At 38.7% G+C, this 22,975-nt stretch overlaps 1 protein-coding gene across 5 annotated transcripts in view; it reads left to right on the forward strand.

Moving 5' to 3' along the window:
- Positions 1-22,975, forward strand: part of ZC3H14 (zinc finger CCCH-type containing 14) — a 46,953-nt gene that overhangs the window by 19,085 nt on the left and 4,893 nt on the right. For 2 of the 5 annotated variants that reach the window (XM_023255936.2, XM_023255935.2), the window contains exons 10-12: positions 15,029-15,103; positions 19,663-19,822; positions 20,586-20,818. In XM_023255936.2, coding sequence (XP_023111704.1) covers positions 15,029-15,103; positions 19,663-19,822; positions 20,586-20,818 — 468 coding nt within the window. Of the gene's footprint in view, positions 1-9,875; positions 10,673-15,028; positions 15,104-19,662; positions 19,823-20,585; positions 20,819-22,975 lie in introns of those variants that run through there. The other 3 variants (XM_023255938.2, XM_023255937.2, XM_006933048.4) reach the window with 2 other exon arrangements.

Below are 22,975 nucleotides of genomic sequence, written 5' to 3' on the forward strand. Positions count from 1 at the left end.
CCGCGTCGGGCTCTGCTGACAGCTCAGAGCCTGGAGCCTGCTTTGAATTCTGTGTGTCTCTCTCTGCCTCTCTCCTGCTCCTGCTCTGTCTCTCTCTTTCAAAAATAAACATTAAAAAAAATCTTTGGATTGTGCAGTTTGCCATGTCGGCATTATTTGCAGTTCCAGTAAACGATGGACCTGAGAACAGAAAAATTCCAAAACAGCCTGTAGGTACTAACTGGAAAGTGTAAGTGGGCCAATTTGTGAAGAGCAACTGAAACTGACACTTGATCTTCAGTAAGGGTAAGCATTGCAGTTATCAAAGCACATCAAACAGTTTTAAATCCATGATTTCATATGTTTTGAAGTAAATCCTTAATTAGCTTCTGGAGGATAATAGATGCTAATCCATTGTCTTGAAAACTGGATACATAATTGAGCATTTATCTTGTCTTTAAAGAGTGGTAGCCCTGGGTAACTGAATAGTATAGGAGTTAGCATCTGTTTTTGTATGTAAAGTTTTATTGGAACCAAGCCATGCCCATTCATGTACGTATTGGCTGCTTTTGTACTACATCCACAGAGTTGAATAGTTGCAGGAGACCATAAAGCTCCCCCAACCTAAAATAGAAAATGTTTGCAATTCTTTACATAGTAGATGGGAAGAGCATTTTTTTTTTTTATAGTAAACTCTGCTCAATGTGGAGCTTGAACTCATGACCCTGAGATCAAGAGTCACATGTTCTATTGACTGAACCAACCACACACTCCTAGGAAAGCATTTTTAAAAATTACTTTAGTAAGTAAAAACAGAATGATAGAATTATAGTTTCTGGGGTTTTTTCCCCCAACTCAGTAGATTAATGAATGTAGGCACTGGTGATTAATGTCTACGAAAAAAGTGAAAGCCATTTCATGCCTCCAGATGAAAGAATAAAACTACCTTAGTCTTGCCAGAGGATTTGATCCAGCAGTCAACTTGCAGAGGTACAGAGGCCAGAGGAATATGTTGGTTGTTACATCATGAGTGTGCAACAGGCAAAGAGCAGCCTCTGGGACACCATATAGGTCAAACAGCCTGAGAATTCTAGATTAAAAGACCTAAAAGACAAAATAACGAGGGGCAAGGTTAAGCTGTAGCATCTAGAGATGCGCACTTGTGTGATAAAGCCACAAAGAAAATTTAAGTATTAGTATAAATGGCATAAATGGTTACTTTTGGAGAGGGCTGATTGGGATGGATCACATGGAAAGGTTTCTGGGGTAGCTGGCATAGTTCTATTTTCTTGACCGGATGGTGGTTGTAAGGGTGTTTTGCCTTCTAAAATTCCTTAAACTACTGTTTGTGTTGTGTTGTTTTCTGTATCATTGTTTTGTTTTAAAGTAAAAGGTTAAAAATTTTAAAAGGTATCAAACACATCTTAAGATTACCGTTGCTCTTACTGAATTGATTTATTCACAATCACAAAAGTGACATTCTGCAAACAGCCATTAATTACTGTACTCACTGTTTTACAGCTTTCTGGCATGTTTTTTTAAAATCTAAATATGCACACATGTATTGGCATGAGTTGTTGATAGTGTTCTTTCATCTCTCTGGCCTCTATTTTTACTAGCCTACCACCTCACAATATTCGTGCTATTTCTCTTTTTGTCTTGGATTAGTCTGTCACCAGAAGTTTATTTTGTTAATTTGTTCAAAGACTTAAAACAATAATTCTGGCTTTATTGATTCTCCTTTGATGACTTGATTTTCTATTTCATTGGTTTCTACTCTTTTAATATATATCCATCTATATTTTTAATTATTCTAGCTTGTCTTTCAGATGTAAACATTTAAGGTGTAAATTTCTCTTGAGTGTCACTTTTGTTGCATATTCACAAATTTATAATGTTTTCATTATCCATCTTAGTATTATGATCTTCATCTTTGACCTATGAGTTATATGGAAATGTTTTTGATTTATAGTATATGGAGGATTTGTTTTTGTCTTTTATTTTTTTATATGTACCGTTGACTTAATTGCATTGTGTCACTGTGATCTGTGTCATATATATTTTTTGAAAATTGTTAAGACTGAAGGCATCAATTTTATACGTCTTCCATGTGCATTTTAGAAGAGAGTGGACTATAATTGTTGGATTGAGAATTTTGCATTTAGTAGATAAAGCTCTATGGTTACATTGTTCAAATCTTGATCTTACTGAGTTTTTGGTTTGCTTGATTTATCAGTCATTGATAGAAAGTCTTGAGATTGCCCACTAGGATTGATATGTTTATCTTAATTTTCCTGTACTTCTATCAGCATTTGTTTTCCCTGATTTTGTTTTCAGTCTTCTCTTTTAAAGTTTTAGGCAAATATATATCTTAAATATTATAAAGCTAGATTGTTTTTTAACCCAGTCTGAGTTTGCCTGTTACTGGAAAGTTTAAAACATTCACATTTCTTAGATTTCTAATATGTAGTTGGACTGGTTTCTGTCATCTTTTTTGATTCATAATGGCCTTTCATTTTTTTCTCTTTTGCCTTAAAGATTCATTAGTTACTATTGTTGATTGCCCCAGCTCTGCTTTTTTTTTTTTTTTTTAACTAGCTTAAATGAGAACACTCCATTTCTGTTCATTTAGTGGTTTGCACTGGAATTTTACCATGCAAATTTAATCGCATATTTCAAAAGTTAATGTTCTGACCCCATTTCTAAAGTAAATGGACTTTAGAATACTTATGCTTCAGTCTTTACTTACATAATGTTTCCATTGTTTTGTTTTGGTCTTTTTTAAAATGTGTAAGTTGGGCACCATTATCACTATTTTACCCAGGCATTGTTTGTTCAGATTTGACCTACATGTTTATCATTTTTTGTTCTGAAATCTTGAATGTTATTTGGGGGTCATCCTCTTCTAATACGTTCCAAGTATTTTTGAAGTGTATTCTTTGGAAGTTTCTTTAAGAATTGGTCTGTCTAAATTTGCCAAGAATGTTTATCTGTTTTTTTTCCCCCCTTGTTGTGCAGTAATTTTGCTGGATACCCAAATCTAGGGTAACAACAGTTACTTGTTCTCAACATCTTGTATATATTATTCCATTGTTTTCTGGCTTCCATTATTGTTGAGTGGACCTGTGTCATTCTAATTGTCTGTCGTTCCTTTGTAGGTGATCTGTCCTTTCTCTGGCTGCTTTCAAGATCTTCTTTGTCTTTGATGTTCTGCAGTTTTACTACGATGTGTCTAGGCATGGATTTCCTTTATTTCCCTATTTTGTATGTGTTGTATAAAAAACATTTAAATAAAATATTTTACGCTATGAAATATACATTTACCATAGAAAATTTGGAAAAACGAATCTTTGTAATGCTTGCTGATAGATTAGAAATTAATCAACTAGCATTGAAAAATTTAACATAAAAAACAACATTCTTTGCTTCGTTCTTCTCCACACTGGTTCTTCCCAGAGGGCTACCACTTTTTTTTTTTTTTAAGTTTATTTATTTTTGAGAGAGAAAGAGTGTGTGCGTGAGTGGGGGAGGGGCAAAGAGTGAGGAGGAGAGAGGGTCCCAAGCAGGCTCCACACTGTCAGTGCAGAGCCTGATGCAGCACTCAGATCCATGAACTGTGACATCATGACCTGAATGGAAATCAAGAGTTACATGCCTAACCGACTGAGCCACCCAGGCACCCCAGAGGGCTACCGCTTTTAAAAGCTTATGTTTATGTCTTTAATTTTTTTCATGTCTATAATATGTTTTATAACCACTGTTTCTTAATTCACTAACTTGTAGGTGGTATCTTTTAGTTCTTTGCTACGGTATATCAGGATCTAACACTTTTCCCTGCTTTTTAGGCCCATACAGTAAAATCACTGTCTTTTGGTTCATTTATTGGCTACTTTTATTATTCTAAGGAATACATCTAAATATTTATTTTTTGTGAGATTACTATATTTCAGTATATTTTGACTCCCAAAAGATAAGGATATTTATGTGCCTTTTTAAACTATATCTTTTTTAAACTACATCTTTTCTCACCACACCTTCTAAGCTCTGCCATCTGTACTTTTATATTGCTAAGGATGATCAGATACACATTTTGTTGTATTTTCCTAGTTAAGACGACTACTCTTTGTAAATTGACTAAAAGTGGAGAACCAATAAGCAGCATATTTACATTATTGAGACAATATGAATATTACTTCATAGAGGACCAGATTTACTTTTTATCTGCAGCTCTTTGCTAGGGGTTCCCTAGAGTCTTTTTTTTTTTTTTTCCACTCTTGGACAATTTTTTGTTTTTCTTAGGTTCTTCCCCCCTTGCCCCCTTATTATATTGCCTACCTTTATTATGGCCAAAAAATCTGTCATTTTATGCTGTTAAGTCTTTGGGTTCCCCTTAGGGACCTTCATCTTAGAGCTTCTGTCCTTTTTTTTTTTTTTTTTTTTTTTAATTTTTTTTCACATTTATTTACTTTTGAGACAGAGAGAGAGACAGAGCATGAACGGGGGAGGGTCAGCGAGAGAGGGAGACACAGAATCTGAAACAGGCTCCAGGCTCTGAGCTGTCAGCACAGAGCCCGACGCGGGGCTCGAACTCACCGCGAGATCATGACCTGAGCCGAAGTCGGCCGCTTAACCGACTGAGCCACCCAGGCGCCCCAAGCTTCTGTCCTTTTTTTCTTATTTGACTGGTTGCTTACTAGGTTTGCTTCAAGGCTGTCATTCCAGGACTTAACTCCTCCCCTGAGTTTTCTCTGCATTTTCTGGATCTCATTGTCTTCTCTGTATATTCTTCCATTTTGTCACCACATCATGAAGAAACTTAAAAAGAATGACAGGTAAATTTTTCTGAGTACTTAGAACTCTTAAAGATATCCTTGTACTTAACTGATACTTTGGATAGGTACAGAATTCCAAATTGAATTTTCCTCACAACTTTGAAGGCATGGCTTCATTATCTTGAGGCTTCTCATGTTTATGCTGAGGAGTTGGTTGCTCATGTGATTCTTACTCCATTATAGAATATCTGGGATTCATTTCTCTGGGAAGTTTTAGGATTTTCTTTGTGTTCTTGAGGTCTGAAATTTGCTGTGATAAACATAGGTGCTAGTCAGTCACTTTTGGATTGGGTACCTTTTGTACCTTTTTAATTTGAAAATCCATGCTTTTAGTCTGGGGAATTCTCTTTATAAATTATTTCTTTAAAACCATGTTCTTTTTTCATTGTTCTCTTTTGGGAATTCTGTTACTAGTTGGATGATAAACTTCCTGCTTTGATTTTTCTCTTTTCTCTCCTCATTTTTTACTTGATCTTATGCTACTTTGGGATGTTTTATTGACTTTATTACCTTCCTCCGTTTTTGTTTTTCTTTTAAGGCAAACATATTTTAAAATTTCTATAAGCTCTTTGTTCCGTTTATGTATCTTGTTTTGTGGATTCAGTATTACTTCAAATTTATCTGAACATAATTAGAGGATTTTTTTTTAATTATATTTTGTGCCCTAATTGATGGTTTCCTTCAGAGTCCATTTTTGTTTTGTTTTTTTCTTTTATGTGTAGGCTTTTTTTAAAAATGTCTGCAGACACACAGTTCCTAGTTTAAGAAAAGGCAGTAAAGAGGCTTACCTAGAATTGTGTGGGCTAAAGCTTTGCTGTGGGTTTTGTTTAAATAAAGCAAACAGTGGGGTGTCTAGGTGGCTCGGTCTGTTGAGTGTCTGACTTTTTATTTCAGCTCAGGTCATGATCCTGACCCAGGATCATGGGATCAAGCCCTGCATCGGGCTCCATGCTGAGTGGAACCTGCTTGAGATTCATTCTCTCTCTCTCCACCCCCTGCTTCTTGCCCCTCGGCACACGTGTTCTATCTCCCCCCCCCCCCCAAAAAAAAAAGAAAGAAAAGTGTTTTACAAGGAGCTGCAATTGGCCTTGAAATTGTAGAGGCGTTTCCTTGGAAGTGCTTACACTCCTGCTAGCTGTCTAGATTCTCCCCAGATAATTTGTTGAATTCCTTTTTAAAACATTTAATTTTTTTTTTTTTTATAAGTAGACTCCATGCCCAACTTGAGGCTTGGACTCTTGACCCTAAGATCAAGAGTCTCATATTCTCCTCAGCCAGCTAGGCACCCCAAAACATTTAATTTTTTTAAAAAACGTCTGAGGCTGTATCATTAGTAAACCTTGTTTTCTGTTTCACGTCCTTAGTAGTCTTCTTTGTTCCTCACTTCTCACAGTTGGATGCTCTTTTTTTACGTGTCATCCAAGTTAAATATCTCAACGTTCGTTATCAACTCCCAAATTTATATCTCCAGCTAAGACTTTGCATCTGAATTCCTAATTCCTGTGCAACTGCTTATTCTACGTTTCTTCTTGGATATACTGTAAATTATTTTAAGCTTATCTGAAACCTAATTACTATTTCCTGCAGTCTTCCTCATTCTAGTTAATGGCAGCACCACTCTTCTAGTTGCTCAAGCCAGAAACCTAATGCTGTTCTTTCTTTCAAGCTTAGAACCATTCCTTTCCTCTCTCTCTCTCTTCTTTTCCTTTTCCCTTTTATGTTCCTTCTTCCTTCCACCTTTACCAAATCCTGTCCACGTCTACCTTCAGAGTATATTTAAATTTACCTATTCCTTATCAGTTCTGCCTCTACCATCCTAGGTTAAGCCATCATCCGTGACTTGCCTTATCAGAATAGTGTCCTTACTGGTCTGTCTGCTTTCAAACTCGGCCTCCTACAGTCTGTTGCACACAGTAGCAAGTGTTTCTTTTAAACTGTCAGTGAGATCATGCTTCTCCCCTTCTCAGAACCTTCTGGTGGCTCCCCATTACACACACCCACGTATAAAAGTAAGATTCCTTCCTGATGTTGTCACCTACCACCTTCTCCCTCCGGCTGCTTTTCTTTGCTATCCACCAGATATACTTGGTGTGTTCCTCTTCCAGAGCACTCAAAGAACAGCATGTCTGAGATGCTTTCACCTTTTACCCTGGCATATTTTTTTCCTTATGTCCATATAACTCAGAAGTCATCCCTGTGAAGTGCTCTCTAGCCCCCCACTCCGTAACCCACTTTTTCTAAAGCTTTATTTTTCACCATAGTACTTCTTATCTAAAAGGCATTTCATGCTTTCATAGTTCAGATATTTTTTATCCAGGCTCAGGTTATCAACATAAAACATGTTATACTTTAACATACATTTTGGGTTTTTTGAGGTTCATCTTCTTCCCCTCCCCACCAGAATGTAAGTTCTCTGACCAGGGATTTGTGTGTGTGTGTGTGTGTGTGTGTGTGTGTGTGTGTGTGTGTGTGTTGTTCATTGCTGTGATTGAGTGCCCAGAATGGTACCAGACAGTAGGAGCTCAGTAAATCCTTGTGTCTTAATGAATGTGTTATCTCGCAGCTTTCCCAGGGTTTCTGGCTTTTCTGCTCTGCCTCACAGACAGTATTTGTCCATATATATTGTTTTCCAGAGGTTGTTGAAATCTCATCTGCTGTGATCCCCTTCCTAACCCATGTCTTTAAATGTGTGATATAATTTGTGATTATATAAATTTTTTGTGTACTGAAATCATTTTTTACTGTGTACATTCTGTAAGTATTTGATTTACATCTATCCCCACTGTTATTGATTGGTAAGTATGTTAGAACATGTTAAAATAGGACCCTAAGGAGGATAGGGATATAAGTATTTCTAATGCAGTAAAATTTCTGGTTATTTCTCCCTCTACCTCAGTGGGTAATCTTAGAAACTCAGTTTGGAGGCCACTGTTGTATGTTGTTAGGATTTTGTCCTTCTTAAGTTCTTTACTTCATTTTTATGGACTCTCCAGAAGGAGAGGCTATGAATGCATATGCCCAGTGTATCATGTTGGACTAAAAGCATTTTGAAGGAGTCTTAGCAAAGAGAGGAGTGTTTATATTCAGACAAAAAGAAAATCTCCCCTTAGTTCTGCCGTTGCCTTCCTCAGAGGTAAGCACTGCACGTAAAACAGTTTGTAGTCGTCTTGGCATTTTTTTCATATGTGTGTACATGTATGTCTTTTCTGTGAAGATAGAATTACATGTATATTTATATGCACACCATATATGTACATATAAAATACATCACATGAGTTTCTCAGTGACATGTTTTGTTCTACTTCGTATGCCTGGAGAAAAGTATAATGACATGGTGATTAGGAGTATGGACTGAGGGAGTCAGACTGCTTAGGTGTTAATCCAGATACTGCTGCTTACTCCGTGACCTTAACCTTTCTGTACTCCACTTTCCTTAGAATATGTAAATGCCCTCTGCTGGTAGATATTTACTTTGGAATCTGTGGAAGGATCTTTTCTTACTTTGCATTCTAAAGTTGGGCCGGGAACAATAGTTGATAATAGGAAGCCTCAAATGAGCTCTTTTTAGACATTTTGTTACTCCTCTGTTAGAGCCCTTTCCTGCTTCTCTCTTTGAAGTGAAATTTGCTGCCCTCTAGTGAGCCAACTGGTTTTCTTAGCGTTTGGCTAAGGATGTGCTGTTCTTCCTAATGTTTATACTACAGAGACCTGTCAGCTAGGGCTCTTAATTCTGTTATGAGTCCAAAGCATTGTAAATTGTGAAAATTACTTTCTACCTAAAGATTTTAAGGAATTAGATTAAATTTACGATACAGTTGATTAATGAATAAAGATTCTTTTATAAATTTCAGTACTTTTTCTTTTTTCAGTTATTGTGAGCACCATCTCTTTAACTGGGAAACTCATCATAAGAATTCTTTTGTAGAGGCTATGGGGAGCCATGTCCACCATCTTGCATCTTTGTACAACTTACTTGTTGCTTGGCTAGTAACCAAAGTAAAAATGAAAACTAAAGCCACAGAAAGACGTTTCATGTTCTTGAATTAGAAGATTTTAATATCGTTAAGATGGTGATCCTCCCCCAAATTGATATATGAATTCAACTCCATTTATGTTAAAATTCCTACTGGCTTTTTTGAAGAAATTGGCAACTGGTCCTAAAATTCATATGGAAACCAAAAGGACCTAGAATAGCCAAAACTACTAAAAAATAAGAAAGTTGGAGGACTTACATTTTCCAGTTGGAGAACCTATGACAGAGCAATTGACTAGCACTAGCCTAAGGATATACATACAAATTAGTAGAATCAAATTGAGAGTCTGGAAATAAACTGGTACATTTCTGGTAAGTTGATTTTCAACAAGAATGCCAAGAGAGTTCAGTGGGGAATAAATACACTCATTTCAACAAATGGTGCTGGACAACTGGATACCCACAGGCAAAGAATGAAGTTGGGCCCTTACCTTATGTAAATTAACTAAAAAATGGATCCAAGACCTACATGTAAGAGCTAGAATCATAAAACTCTTAGGAAAAAAGTACATGTAAATCTAAATGAGCTTGGATTAGGCAGTCGTTTCTCAGATGTGACACTCAAAAGCACAAGCAACCAAAGAAAAAAATTGATAAATTGGACTTAATCTAAATTAAAAACTTTGGTGTTTCAAAGGATGCTATCAAAATGAAAAGATAACCCACACAGTGGGAGAAGAATCACTCATCTAATAATAGTCTATCATCAAACCAAGGCCAAGTCTTCATTTCTCTTATCTATAAATTCCTACCATACCATATTCATGCAGCTGAATTGCAGTATTACCATATATATTTTAAGAGGTCTGTGATTGTGGGTCTAATACCCTACCAACCCTCTCCCTATAAAGGATATGCTAAAAACTGTGCTGTACTATTTCAAGGGTAAATGGAACTCAAGATACTAAATAAAACAACTTTAAAATAATTTCAATCCTGAAAATTATAGTTTAATAAAGGGACAAATATGTTAAATTCATGTCATATCGAGGTATAAAGTACTTAATATTATAATTTTGACTTCAGATCTTCAGTGCTCCTTGTCAGATGAGGTAAATAATAGAAAATTCTTTGTGTGTCACATGTCTGCTTTCAGCCAATCAGAAGCCAGAATTATTTTGTAGGCAATAATAGGGTTTATTGTTTGGAGAGGAGCTTTAAATAGGGCTTACAAGATATACGTGGCTTCATATTAATTAAGGCTTCTTAGTTGTAGCAAAGAGAACATTGGTCTGGTTTGTTTAGCATTTTCAAGTTTACTTTTGAGTTCTGACTCCAGAAATGTACAATCCTATCTTTTTAGTTGTAGGTTTTAAGATGTTATTCACTCTTAATACTTTTTAATAACAGCCTTAATCACTTTTTATTTTTATGAAACAATATAATGGGCTGTAAAGGAAAAATTGCCAAATATTAAGAGGGAGAGAGAATTTTATGAAAATGTCTTCAAGGTTTCCATCACCATCTTTACCGATTTTCTTCTCACCTGGGCCAATTGACTTAGGTTCTGTAACAAGTTCCTCTTGTTCACTGAATGAGCTAGACAATATTTCCCATCTTTTAAGGAAAATATCAACTGATATCAGTGAAATTAAAGGAATGAAAGCAGCAGTTTTGACAGTGGAAGCAAATCTTTCTGATTTAAATGTCAGAGTGTCACAGAATGAAGCAAAAATCTCATCTTTGGAGGTTAAAATGAATGAATGCTCAACATCAACATCTGAATGCAATAAACAGTTTGAAGATCTTCAAGAGGAAGTAGATTTTGAATCACAGTCAAGGACTACTGATGTAAAAATAATTGGTTTCCTTAGAAACATTGAAAAAGGTAAATTTTTAGTATGTGATATCTTATAGATAACCTTTGAGACAACTCACTAGTTGTCTATATATAGAGGCAGCAAGTCACAAAACTTGAACTTCGCGGACCTTTAAACAGCAAAGTTGGAGTCTGTATGATTAATTTAGAAGCCTGGAAGTTACCAGTATTCTCTTTAGTGGATCTCTGTAAAATGTTTTCAAGAGAGATGAACATAGAGAAACAAAACTTGAAATGTGAGAGAATAGTCCTCTTTCATGTATCTGTCTTGTGAAATCTCTTAAAACGTGTAATTCTTTCATTGTTCATTGTGTTAAAGGGACCTGTAGTAATACTACAATTGGAAGAGCTTCCTATAACCCTAATATTTATCAGTTTCCCAAGCTGTCCTACAGAGTACAACTTGACCAAATGACATCTGTATTTGAGGTCAACTTACCAGGATTTGCTGTGTTTTTGCTATGATAATTTTGGAAGGAATTCTTTTTGGCATACCACTAAAGAGTATTATGTTAACTTCTATTTTAAAAGAAAATAGCTGATAGAATTTTGAATGGAGTATAGTTTTTAAAATGAAAAACCCCTTTTAGCGAAACATGGTAGTTGGCAGGCAGTTGCCAACTTATGTACATGTACTGAGTGAGCAAAGTTTGTCCTTATGAAACTACTAGTAATACATACACTAAAAAGTAGTAACAGTCATCTTACTATATTTTAGTATTTGGAACTCTGTCAATCACATCCCTTTCTACACTGTACTGTACCACTTTTGTTTTACTTTTTTGATTTTTAAGTTTAAGTGAAGTGTAGTTGACAGTGCAGTATTAGTTTCAGGTGTGCATAGTGATTTGACATTTACATACATTATGAAATTGTCACCATGATTTGTAGTACCATCTCTGACTATAACTGGAAGTTTGAACCTCTTAATCCTCTTTACCTATTTGTTCTTCCCCTACTGCAACCACTAGTTCTCTGTATCTGTGAGTCTGTTTCTGTCTTGTGTTCATTAATACTGTTTTTTAGATTCTACGTATAAGTGGAAATCATATGGTACTTGTTTTTCTCTTACTTTACTTAGTACCGTCCATCTGTTGCAAATGGCAAGATACCATTCTTTTTTATGGCGGAGTAATGTTCCTGAGTGTGTGTGTGTGTGTGTGTGTGTGTGTGTGTGTGTGTATCACATCATTATCCATTCATCTGTCTGTGGACACTGAGATTGCTTGCATATTTTGGTTCTTGTAAGTAATGCAGTAAACATAAGGGTGCATATATTTTTGCAAATTAGTGTTTTCATTTTCTTGGGGCAGATACCCAGAAGTGGAATTAACTGGATCCTATGGTATCTAGTGTACCGTATGTATTTCTATATTTAAGAAATTTTTTTTTTGAACTTTATGGATTTATTTTGAGAGAGAGCATTTGTGTGCAGGGGAGGGGCAGAGAGAGGGAGACTGAGAATCCCAAGCAGACTCCCTGCTCTCAGTGTAGAGCCCTATGTGGGGCTCAGTCTCATGAACTGTGAGATCATGACCTGAGCTGAGATCAAGAGTTGGATGTTTAACCAACTGAGCCACCTGGGTACCGTTGGTATTTGTAGTTTTAATTTTAATTTTTAATTACTGTTTTTCACAGTGGCTGCACCAACTTCCATTCCCACCAGCAGTATGTGAACATTCCCTTTTCTCTACATCCTTGCCAAGACTTGTTATTTCTTGCCTTGTGGATACTAGTCATTCTGACAGGTGTGAGGTGGTATCTCATTTTGGTTTAGATGTTGGAACATCTTCCATTTGTTGGCTATCTCTATGTCTTTAAAAAATACCTGATTGAGCTCCTGTGCTCACTTTTTTTTCTTAAAGATTTGGGTGTGTGGTTTTTTTTTTTTTAATATTCATGTATTTATTTTGAGAGAGTGCAAGGCGTGCACGAGAGTGGAAGACAGAGAATCCCAAGCAGGCTGCACGCTTATAGCATGGAGCCATACCATGCTCAGTCTCATGAACCATGAGATGACGACCTGAGCTGAGATCAAGAGTTGGACACTTAACTGACTGAGCCACCCAGGCAACCCCTCCTCTGCCCTTGTTTTAAAAAATCAGATTGGGTTTTTTTGGTGTTTTATGAATTCTTTATATATTTTGGATATTAATTCCTTAATAGGTCATTTGCAAATATCTCCATTCAGTAAGAAGCATTGTTTTATTTATTTAAGTTTATTTTGAGAGCAAGTGAGAATGCACTCAAGCAAACGGGAAGGGCAGAGAAAGAGAATCCCAAGCAGCCTCCACGCTGACGTGGAGTCCAGTGCAGGGCTTGAACCCACGAACCATGAGATCATGACCTGAGTTGAAATCAAGAGTTGGGACCCTTAATGGACTGAGCCACCCAGGTGCCCTGCCTTTTTGTTACTATGCAGAAGCTTTTTAGTTTGATGGAGTCCCAGTTGTTTTCCTTTTGTTGCCCTTGCCTAAGGAGACAAATCCAAAGAAATACTGCTGAGAGTGATACCCAAGATTTTACTGCCCCCCCCCCTTTTTTTTTTAATGATTTCAGGTCTTATATTTAGATGTTTAGTTTATTTCAAATTTATTTTTGCATTACTGGAAGAAAGTGGTCCAGTTCCTTTTATTCTCATGTAGTTGCCCATTTTCTAAATACCATTTATTGAAGAGACTCTTTTTCCTGCTGTAGATTCTTGCCTTTTTTTATCATAGATTAATGGGGTACTTTGCACATTTTATTTAGCACTGTTATTTCTTCCAATCCATGAGCATGTTGTATCTTTCCATTTATTTGTATCATCTTCATTTTCTTTTCATCTGACAGTTTTCTGAATATAGGTTTTTTACCTTCTTGATTAAATTTATTCCTCAGTATTTTATTCTCTTTGGTGCAGTTGTAAGTGGGATTGTTTTCTCAATTTCTCATTCTGCTACTTTGTTACTAGTGAATAGAAACAGATTTCTGTATATTTTATATCTTGCAACTTTACAGAATTCATTTATTCTAATAGTTTTTTGGTTGAGTCTTTAGTGTTTTGTATATTAATCATCTGTTTCTTCCCAGTGTGGGTGCCTTTTTTTCCTTTTTTTTTTTTTTTTTTTTTTTTTTTTGTCTCATGGCTAGGACTTCCTGTACTATGTTAAATAGAGGTGGCAAGAGTGAACATCCTTGCTTATTCCTCATCTCAGAGGAAAAGCTTGTAGCTTTTCACTTTAGGATATTAGCTGTGAGTTTGTCCTTTATTATGTTGAGGAACCCTCTATATCCGTTTGGCTGAGAAGGTTTGTTTATTTTATTTTTTTATTGTAGAGCGCACACAAGCCAGGGAGAGGGGCAGAGGGGAGAGAGAGAGAATTTTAAACAGGCTTCATGCTCAGTGTGGAGTACAACGTGGGGCTAGATCCCACAACCCAACATCAAGAGTCAGACGCTCAACAGACTGAGCCAGCCACATGCCCCTGGTTGAGTTTTTATCATAAATGGATGTCAGATTTTGTCAGATGCTATTTCTGCACCTCTTGAGATAATCATAAGATTCTTAATCTTTGTTTTATTACTGTGGTGTGGCATGTTGATTGATTGTGGACATTGAACCATCGTTGCGTTCCTGGAATAAATGCCACTTGCTCATGGTGAATAATTATGTTAATGCGTTATCAATACACTTTGGTTTTAGATCAGGTGTGCGCCTGATAACCTCCTACGCACTATGGTGGCGGGGGCAGTTTGGAGAAGTGTGACTTCTTTCCATCCTATCTTTGAAGTGTAACTGTGAGGAGATTATGAACCCATTTATGAAATAATACTCCAGCTAAGTATGTTTTCTCACAGGAGATTCATGCTGCTGTAGGATCTGGGCTCCAGACCTCTGAACATCATACTTGCTCATTGTTCTCTTCATCTCAGTCCATGCTTATAGTTTGTCTTTTGGAAACGATCAGATAACTCTGCTGTGTTTTGGTTTGCAGTTCCAGGGGTGGGGGAGTGGGTTGTAATGGTGAGAGCCCAGGTGATGGAGGGAGATGTTTCTTATTTTGATCTTGCAGTTGGCTGTCGCCTGTCAACTATGGCTCAAGCTGTGCGTCTACACAGTACCACCTCCTGGCTTTTCCAGCCTTTTACCTTTATTCTGAGGCTTTACCTCTGGTCCAAGAAAACTGGCTTCCAGACAAGAGAACAACAAGGAATTTGGTCTATAAATATTATTAAATTGCAATGTTGAAGCTATAAGTTTGTTGTTGTTTTTTTTTAAAAGACTTTAAGAACCTAGTAAGATTATTTTAGGCTTCATTTCTGGAAATATACATGTATTGTTTGTTTTTAAAACTTAGTAAAGTTTGAAAATTTGTATCCTAGGAGCTCCACAGAGGCAGTTGTTATCCCGACTACAAATCGACCCAGTAATGGCAGAAACTCTGCAGATCAGTCAAGGTTGGTAATCATCTTAAATTTTCATCGTAATCTAGCATTTTTCAGTTGCTATTTCCATTTCTTACACCTCATTTAATGTATTCTGTATATCTTAGATCCTGCCCTAAGATGCTATATTTAGATCTGTGAAAATATTTTAGGGCCAGGAGACAAGATCTGCATTTTCTTCATGTTATATGGTGTTCGTATGTTTCGTCTCATTCAGAATCTTTCTTGCTTTGATGTCGTTTCACCTGAGTCCCTGGAATCTGCTGGCAGTCACTTCCTGCTCCAGGGACAGTTTGAATCCCTAACCTTCTTTCCTTTCTGCCCTGCTTTGCCATTGTCTTGAGCTGCTTTTATGTTCCTTAGCCTGTTCTGCCTTATCCTCACTTCCACTTCACTTTAGAATTGCCTCACCAGGGCCACACTTGGAATTTGTTGTTCTTAGAGCCACTGTAACTTCATTGTTTGCCTGTCTCCTCCACCCCCCACAGACAGACACACATGCCACGGTCTGCTTTAGGACAGGGACTAGTGCCTTACTTATCTATGTTCTCAGTGCCCGCCCCGCCAGATGCATGTGCAGACCCTAGTAAATGTCCACTGAGTAACAGAGGGGCCATTGGTCACCTGCAGCCTTAAATTCAGAAACCTTCTTTTCTCCTGCTTCCTTTTATTTCCCCAAACCTGCCCGTTGTTGGAAGCTCTGGTGGTGCCTTGACCCCTCCCTGTGGCTCTTGCTTCTTCCCCCTTGCTCAGGCTTCCACAGTCAGTAGGTATATTTCCTTACCCCACCTACCTCTGTCTCAGCAAGAAGAACTTGTCTTCTTTCGGGGTCCCCTTCCACCCAGATGCTAGATCCTACCCAGTCGATGAACACTAGTGTCCCCATACTCCTATAATCTTAATCCTGCCCCTCTCCTGGCTTCTCCTTTTTGCCTGTGAAAGTGTTTAAATACTCCCCATCCTTGATGTTGCTGTCATCTCTCAACATTCCATCCTGTTTTCCACGTAAGGGTATTTTCTTTCAAAATATTTGGCAGCTATGCTCTGTGTTGTATCCACTTCACTGACATTTCCGCATTCTTTTTGTTTTCTTTAATTTTTCCTTTTCTCCATGGTGCACATACAGTTTGAAGCATCTAGTCCTACAAGGACTATAGCCTTTGCTTATCTCCTGTCATGGTTTTTATTTCTGGGAGCCCTCTTGTTTCTGCATATTCCTCTTATTTATTTTTCATATACTGACTTAGTTTCATGTATGCAACAGTTTCTTTTATTTCTCTGAGGATATTAAAGATAATTTTGGGTATTTTCTCCCCTCCCTTCTTGGTCTCATTTTCTCCAGGTTGTTTTGACTGCTGTCTTTCATGACAGGTTTTCCACAGATGTCTGGGGATCCTTGTTTGTCTTATATTTATGAGTGGGGCACTCAAAAAGCTGATAGGCATTCTGGGTTCATTAGTTAGGATGGAGAGCTTGTGACTTCACATTTGAATATAGATCCTGCAGTGGAGACTCGTTTGTTTTGTCTCTTTAGTTAGGGATGCCCTGATGTCGCTGTTTTTAGGCCTTTCCTCTTAGACTGGTGAGCTTCTCCACAGAAAGATCTCTCAGAATAGTGGATTGGGTGCCAGTGTTCTGGAAGCGAAGTGAGGAAAAGAGGCTAGGGGAGGTACCTCAACATTAATTACTATGTAATGTTTGCTCACACCTCCTCCCTGTTTTCAGAATGGTGTTTCTTTCAACATGCCGGCATCTCTTGGTCTAGAGACCCTCTGGTTTGGCCTTTCCAAGAGTCTTAAGTTCTGCCTGTCTCCAAGGGAGAAAATAGTCAAAGGTTATCAAGAAATCTAACTGCTTTTTAAAATTTCAGTACTATACATTTAGTTGTTGTTGTAGCACCATTCTGTCAAAGACCACGATGCTGCATTTATAGGCCTTTCCGATACTGGCCAGTGAGAAAGCACGTCTCCAGTGAGTCCAGAAAACTTCAGTTTAGGGCAACAGGTGTGGTAAGGGTCAGAAATGACAGAACAGATTGATAGTTTAGGAAGAAATAACTGCCTTTGAAATAGACACTTAAACATACCTGTATTTGCCTTGTCTTTCTCCCCACCCCTTCCCAGAGTCCCTGTGCTACCGGCTTCTCAGCCTTTGGAGAATCTTGGGATCCACATTGGAATGTCTCATTACTGGCTTAAGACTCAGCTTTTGCAGGTCTTAGCTTTTGACTTGCAAAATGTGGTTGTCTCTCCTTTTATAGTTATTTTCTTTGTGACTTTATGTTTTAATAATCTAACCGTTTATTGACATTTCATTGGGATTTTAGGAGGAAACAAAATGCATGGGTTCAGCCTGTGGTCTTCACAGACGATGTCCCTAACTCGTGTCTGTCTGCTTGACCCAGGTGGTAATGTTAACCTTGCAGAGGAGGTTGGTGACGCTTGTAGGACGGAAAGCTCAGTTTTCAGTGCCCACTTTTCTAAACCCTGTCATATGTGACATGTCATCTCCAGTGTTTCCTTTGGTCTTTGATCATTTGGCTTCCAGGACTTCACCATCTCTGTTCTTCTACTGATTCCATTTCATTCTCCGTTCTCATCTCCTCTCCTCCTGTCCCGCCCCTTAAAATGTTAACTTTTTCCTGTGTCCTGCCCTGAGCATTATCTTCATCTCTTCTCTCTTCTTCCAAGATGCAAACTATTAGAGCTACTTTGCCAAGTGCAGGGTGGTGAGAAGCAGGCGGCAGCCTCGGACTGAGTTCTGTACTCTGCCTTTGCCAGCTGGGCACCATTGAAGAGCAGCAGAGGGCATGCTGGTCTCCGTGACATGGGAGGGAGGGAAATCCGCTCCTTCCACTCCCTGTGAGGGTGCAGTGGGGATGGCGGCACTGACTGTGACACTTTGTTAATGAAATGCTTAGTTCACCTTTAGTTTGGATGCTGTTTCTCTTCTCTCTCCTCTTATTTCAACTTCGAAACTGAGAGCCCCACAAAGACTTCAAACTAAATAAATCTGAAATTGACATTTATCTTCGCTCCCCTTTCAGTATGCTCTTTGTCCCGTCCTTGTTCTCTTGGGTCCGGTTTCTCCTTCACTCACCTCCAATCTGCATCTCTCTCCACCCTCCACCACCCTTGCAGGGAGGACGGCTCTGCTTGGTTCCCAGCATGGGAGTTGCAGGTGCAGCTTCTGTGAAGGGCCGGTGCTGATGGTGTGGAAAGGCTCTCCTCTCCCTCTTTTATGGGTTCAAATAGGACAAAGGGTGAGAATCTTTTCATTCATTCAGAGCCTCACCATCTCTTCTGGGCGCAACAACCTGGTAGCTGAGATCTAGGACTCCAGTACATTCTTAGTACTACCTGTTTTTCTGAAAACTAGTTTGATCGTGTCACTTCCCTACCTAGAAACCTCTCGTGATTCTTTATGACTTCTAGATCAGAATCCAAACTCATTGACACATACAAGATCCTTCAGGCCTCTGCCTTCCCTGCCACTCAGCCTGGCACACACACCCCTTCCAGCCACACCACATTTCTCAGCGGGTCTTAGATTCCTTGTGTCTTAGGAAAGCCTCTGCCTTTTTTCATGTGGTTCCTCTGCCGGACATGTTCTGTTTATTGTCCAAGTCTCTCCCTCCGGGTTATTCCAGCTTGTTCCTTTATTATCTGCTTCAAATGTCCGTCATCTGTAGGTTTTGTCTTGATTCCCCAGCTGGAATAGGTTGGTTGTATTCTCCCAACGCTTTATTCCCACTCCTTTTGGATCAGCTTTTAGGATATGCTATTCTGAAATTTTATGTACATCTGTTTTTCTATCTTCTTTGTGTACTTAGCACAGTGTTTGGTTGAATGGTGTGGATTTTGTTCTCTGTTATTTGCCTGTTAACCTTAAGTGCAGCTCATTAACTTTCGTCACTTGATGGCATATTGATAGATCAACCATCTCTGTGCTTGTAGCGTATTTTATAAAGTAGTCAGGCTTAATAAGCATATTGTAGATGATGTGAACTCTGGTTATTAGCGTTGCCGGTCAGTGTTTTCTGTGCTGTATTTTTTTTTAAGTGCCCCTTCATCTTAAAATTCCTTTTCAATATAGTCTTCTCTGTACAACCAGGCAGAAATTATGCCAGGTGAATTCTTTTCATCAGGATGTGTTCTCTGTAAGTGGTACTATGCAAAATGAACAAAACAGATTCTAGACTTTTAAGTAGTCTTTGTGTCATAATTCTAGGGAACGTGAGGATTCTTCTATGTATTTTTAGAAAATATTGTGCTTAGAGTAAGTTTATATTCATATCCCATTAGATGCCTCGTATAAGAACCTTTCTGTCCTGTAGGCAGGATGTATTCATTCAAAGTCCCAGGTAATGGTGTTGTTATGAGGAGAGGAATACTTCCTTAAAAAAATGTTTGGCACAGAATTGCAGCACTATTCTGGGGTAGAACCGTTGTGATTTTCCTTTGAAAATAATTACAAATATATAAAAGATTGACATTCTTCTCACTTGTGTGATGTTGGGAATGCAAGGTATATTCAAAAGTAAACATTTATGGCCAATTTTTTTGGCTCAGATTACTATGACATGGAATCCATGGTCCATGCAGACACAAGATCATTTATTCTGAAGAAGCCAAAGCTGTCTGAGGAAATAGTAGTGGCACCAAACCAGGAGTCGGGGATGAAGACTGCAGATACCCTTCGGGTACTTTCAGGACACCTTATGCAGACACGGTAGATGGTTTCTTTTTCTTGTGTAGCTTTTTTGTGTTGATTAGATAGTGCAGGTTGACCATTAGTTTCCAGCTCCCTTCTCCCCATCCTAGCCCCCAGTGTAGAGTGCTTTCATTGAGTCAGAAGTTAGGCCGGGCATGGTAACCCAAATTCAGTTTTCAGGGATTCCGGTTCATCTTTCTTGTTCAGAAGCCCATTAACTGGCAGATAAGTCAGTCGACGATTTAGCCCCGTAAATAAGATTCTTTTCTTTATGCACATCCAGGAAATGAAATTTAAAAGCCAGGTGATCAAAACCAGGAAATCTTTGCACAGAAAGTTAGCAGATCGGGTTGGGATGATTCTTCCCTTAGAAAATGGACTGTTCGATAAAGGAACAAACCTACAGATAGTAAAATTAGCGTAAATACAGAACTGCTGGCCATTGTGTTCTGAACACAGATGCTGATTTTTCAGCTTATTTCCATGAGACCTTATGAAGATCAAAAGGACGATGTTTAGGGCGGAGGGGAGATTGTCCTTAGTGCAGCCTGGATGATGCCGCCGCGATTGGCCGTAGCCATTGTGTGTTAGCGGAATTCATCAGGGCTGTACCTGGAAGTCCTACCAAGTCGTTTTTGTTTTTTGTTTTTGTTTTTGTTTCGTTTTTAACTGAAGAAACCAACAAGTAAGGGAGTGATAGTTCTGCTGAAGAGCACTGTAGGAGGCTCAGCGTTTTGTGTTTGTTTCCCTAATTCTCTGGTATTTTCTATCTGTCTGGCAGAGATCTTGTACAACCAGATAAACCTGCAAGTCCCAAGTTTATAGTGACGCTGGATGGTGTCCCCAGCCCCCCAGGATACATGTCAGATCAAGAGGAGGACATGTGCTTTGAAGGAATGAAACCTGTAAACCAAACTGCAGCCGCGAGCAAGGGACTCAGAGGTCTCCTCCACCCACAGCAGTTGCAGTTGATGAGCAGGCAGCTTGATGACCCAAATGGTAGCTTTGCAAATGGTGTGTTGAGAGCTCAGATTTTCCCTTTCCAGGGTGCTGGCATTGTGAAGGAAATCTGGGGCTTGTCTCTCTACCTTGAATGCATATTGGTTAGAGGCCTTGCTTTTATTTGTAATCCAGTAGTGGCCTAGTCTCTTTTCTCAGACAAAATACTAGTTCAATTTGAGACTGTCCTGTGTGTGTGTCTGGTAGTGGGCTATTACACCAGGGCCACAGTGGAGCTCGGCTGTGAGAGGCAAAGTCTCTCAGCTGTGCTCGCGAAAGGGTGAACCATCCCTCTTTCTACCCGGTGCGCTTTTTTTTCCCTGTAGAAACTGTACCTGTTACTTTCCCTTTGTAACAGCAGTAGGCTCTCCTGTAGTTAACTTGACAGAAAAATGAATTAGGATGTTGATGCTATTTTTTACCTCAGTGAAATTCCTTTGAAAGGAGTTTCTCACCTACTCTGTCAAGATACTTCCTGGAGGTTTAGCAAAAACCTTATGTTTAAGTTAATATCAAAGCATAGTATTTAGAAGTGAAATGAACAGTGCTGGTAACAGTACGCTTTCAGGCAGATGAACCTCTATCACTCACTGTTCTTCTCTCGCTGGATCCAGTGGCGAGTGCATGCACTGCCGAACGCTGTCATTGGTGACGGAATGGTAGTCGTGTTCCTCCTGTCTTCTGAAATTTGTAGAAACACCTTCATTGGTAGGGGAGACAATTACTGAAACGTAAAATGAATAGCATCAAAGTAAAAACACTAATGGGTTTTGATATTCTTCCAAGTTAATCCTTTTCTTGGCAGAGACATGAAGATGTATTAAATCTCTTTTTCAGTCGATAAAAATATAATAGCCTTTAGGGGGAGATGATGAGTGAGGGAGGACGTAACTACTGTTGAAGAGAATGCTTTTTCTGCCGAGTCAATAATGTAATGTCATGGCTTTGATTAGTGGAGGGAGTTGAAAGTCTGACCCTATCAAAAGAAAGAAAAAATTTTTAATGATATCAAGGTGCTTAAGAACTACTGTAGTCCCGCAGTACAGATTTCTTGACCTTGTGTATTTTGTCTAAAAATGAGAGAAAAATTGGTAGCTTATGTACATTAGGGTCTAATTTTGTTTAAATGTAGATGTCCACATGAGGCTTTACTGATGTATATGTCATAGCAGTGACGCTGTAAATAACATGTTAGTCAAACTTCTTGCCGAGGTTTCACAAGTGCCATGGCCATTATGGAGACAGCTGTGGTGAGCGGTGAGCCTCCTTTACCGCTGCTTTGATCTGGGACTCAAGTGTTTCACTGCTGCTCAAGGATGAATCTTTGTAGTAGTTAGAACTGAAGTGAGGCCTCGCAGAGAGGCTCTGGTCTTTCTTGCTCTCCCCACTCTAAGCAGGGAGTTTGAAACTTTTGTGATTTCTTTTGCTGGCTTTTGTCCAGTGTTTCAAGGATGCTGTCAACCGCGGTCCCCCTCTGCCCCTAGCCATTAAATGGCAGCACAGATTTTATGGCTTGCAATAAAAAGTGAATTTGCCTAATCTTAAACAGGAAAAGTTTTAACGGATCATGAAGTAAGTGTTGGGGAAAACCAGAGTCGTGACCTCTGTATATGTGACTTAACGTTTCCATTAGATCACGTTTCCTTGTAAAGTATTTAACTTCTTTAATACAGCCCATGAGTATCTACTGCATTTTCCAGCCACTCTGCTCTTGGGTATTCTTCAATTGACCTGGGCCAAATTGACTTCATTTGGCCTGGGTTCTCACGTATATACCATAGTGTAAAGTATGTTTTTTCAGGAGGAGGGTAAGACGCATTCTCTGCAGACAGGAGGCTAGAAACACTTGAAATTGGAGAAAACTGCTCTTTCCAGCCATACGAGATTTTATTTGAGACTAAGGATACCTTTCTTGTTTTTAATGTTTTCTTTATTTTTGAGAGTATGAACGGGGAGGGACAGAGAGAAGGGGGAACTGAAGATCTGAAGCAGGCTCTGTGCTGACGACAGCAAACCCGTTGTGGGCCTCGAACTCCCAAACCGTGAGATCATGACCTGAGCCCATGTCCGACACTCAGCCAACTGAGCCACCCAGGTGCCCCCAGACTAAGGATACCTTTATATACTGGTGGCTTTTACCACTTCTAAAGTAGCATGGGAAACTATATATTA

Source organism: Felis catus, chromosome B3, assembly GCF_018350175.1.
Source record: "Felis catus isolate Fca126 chromosome B3, F.catus_Fca126_mat1.0, whole genome shotgun sequence".
Taxonomy (NCBI): Eukaryota; Metazoa; Chordata; class Mammalia; order Carnivora; family Felidae; genus Felis; species Felis catus.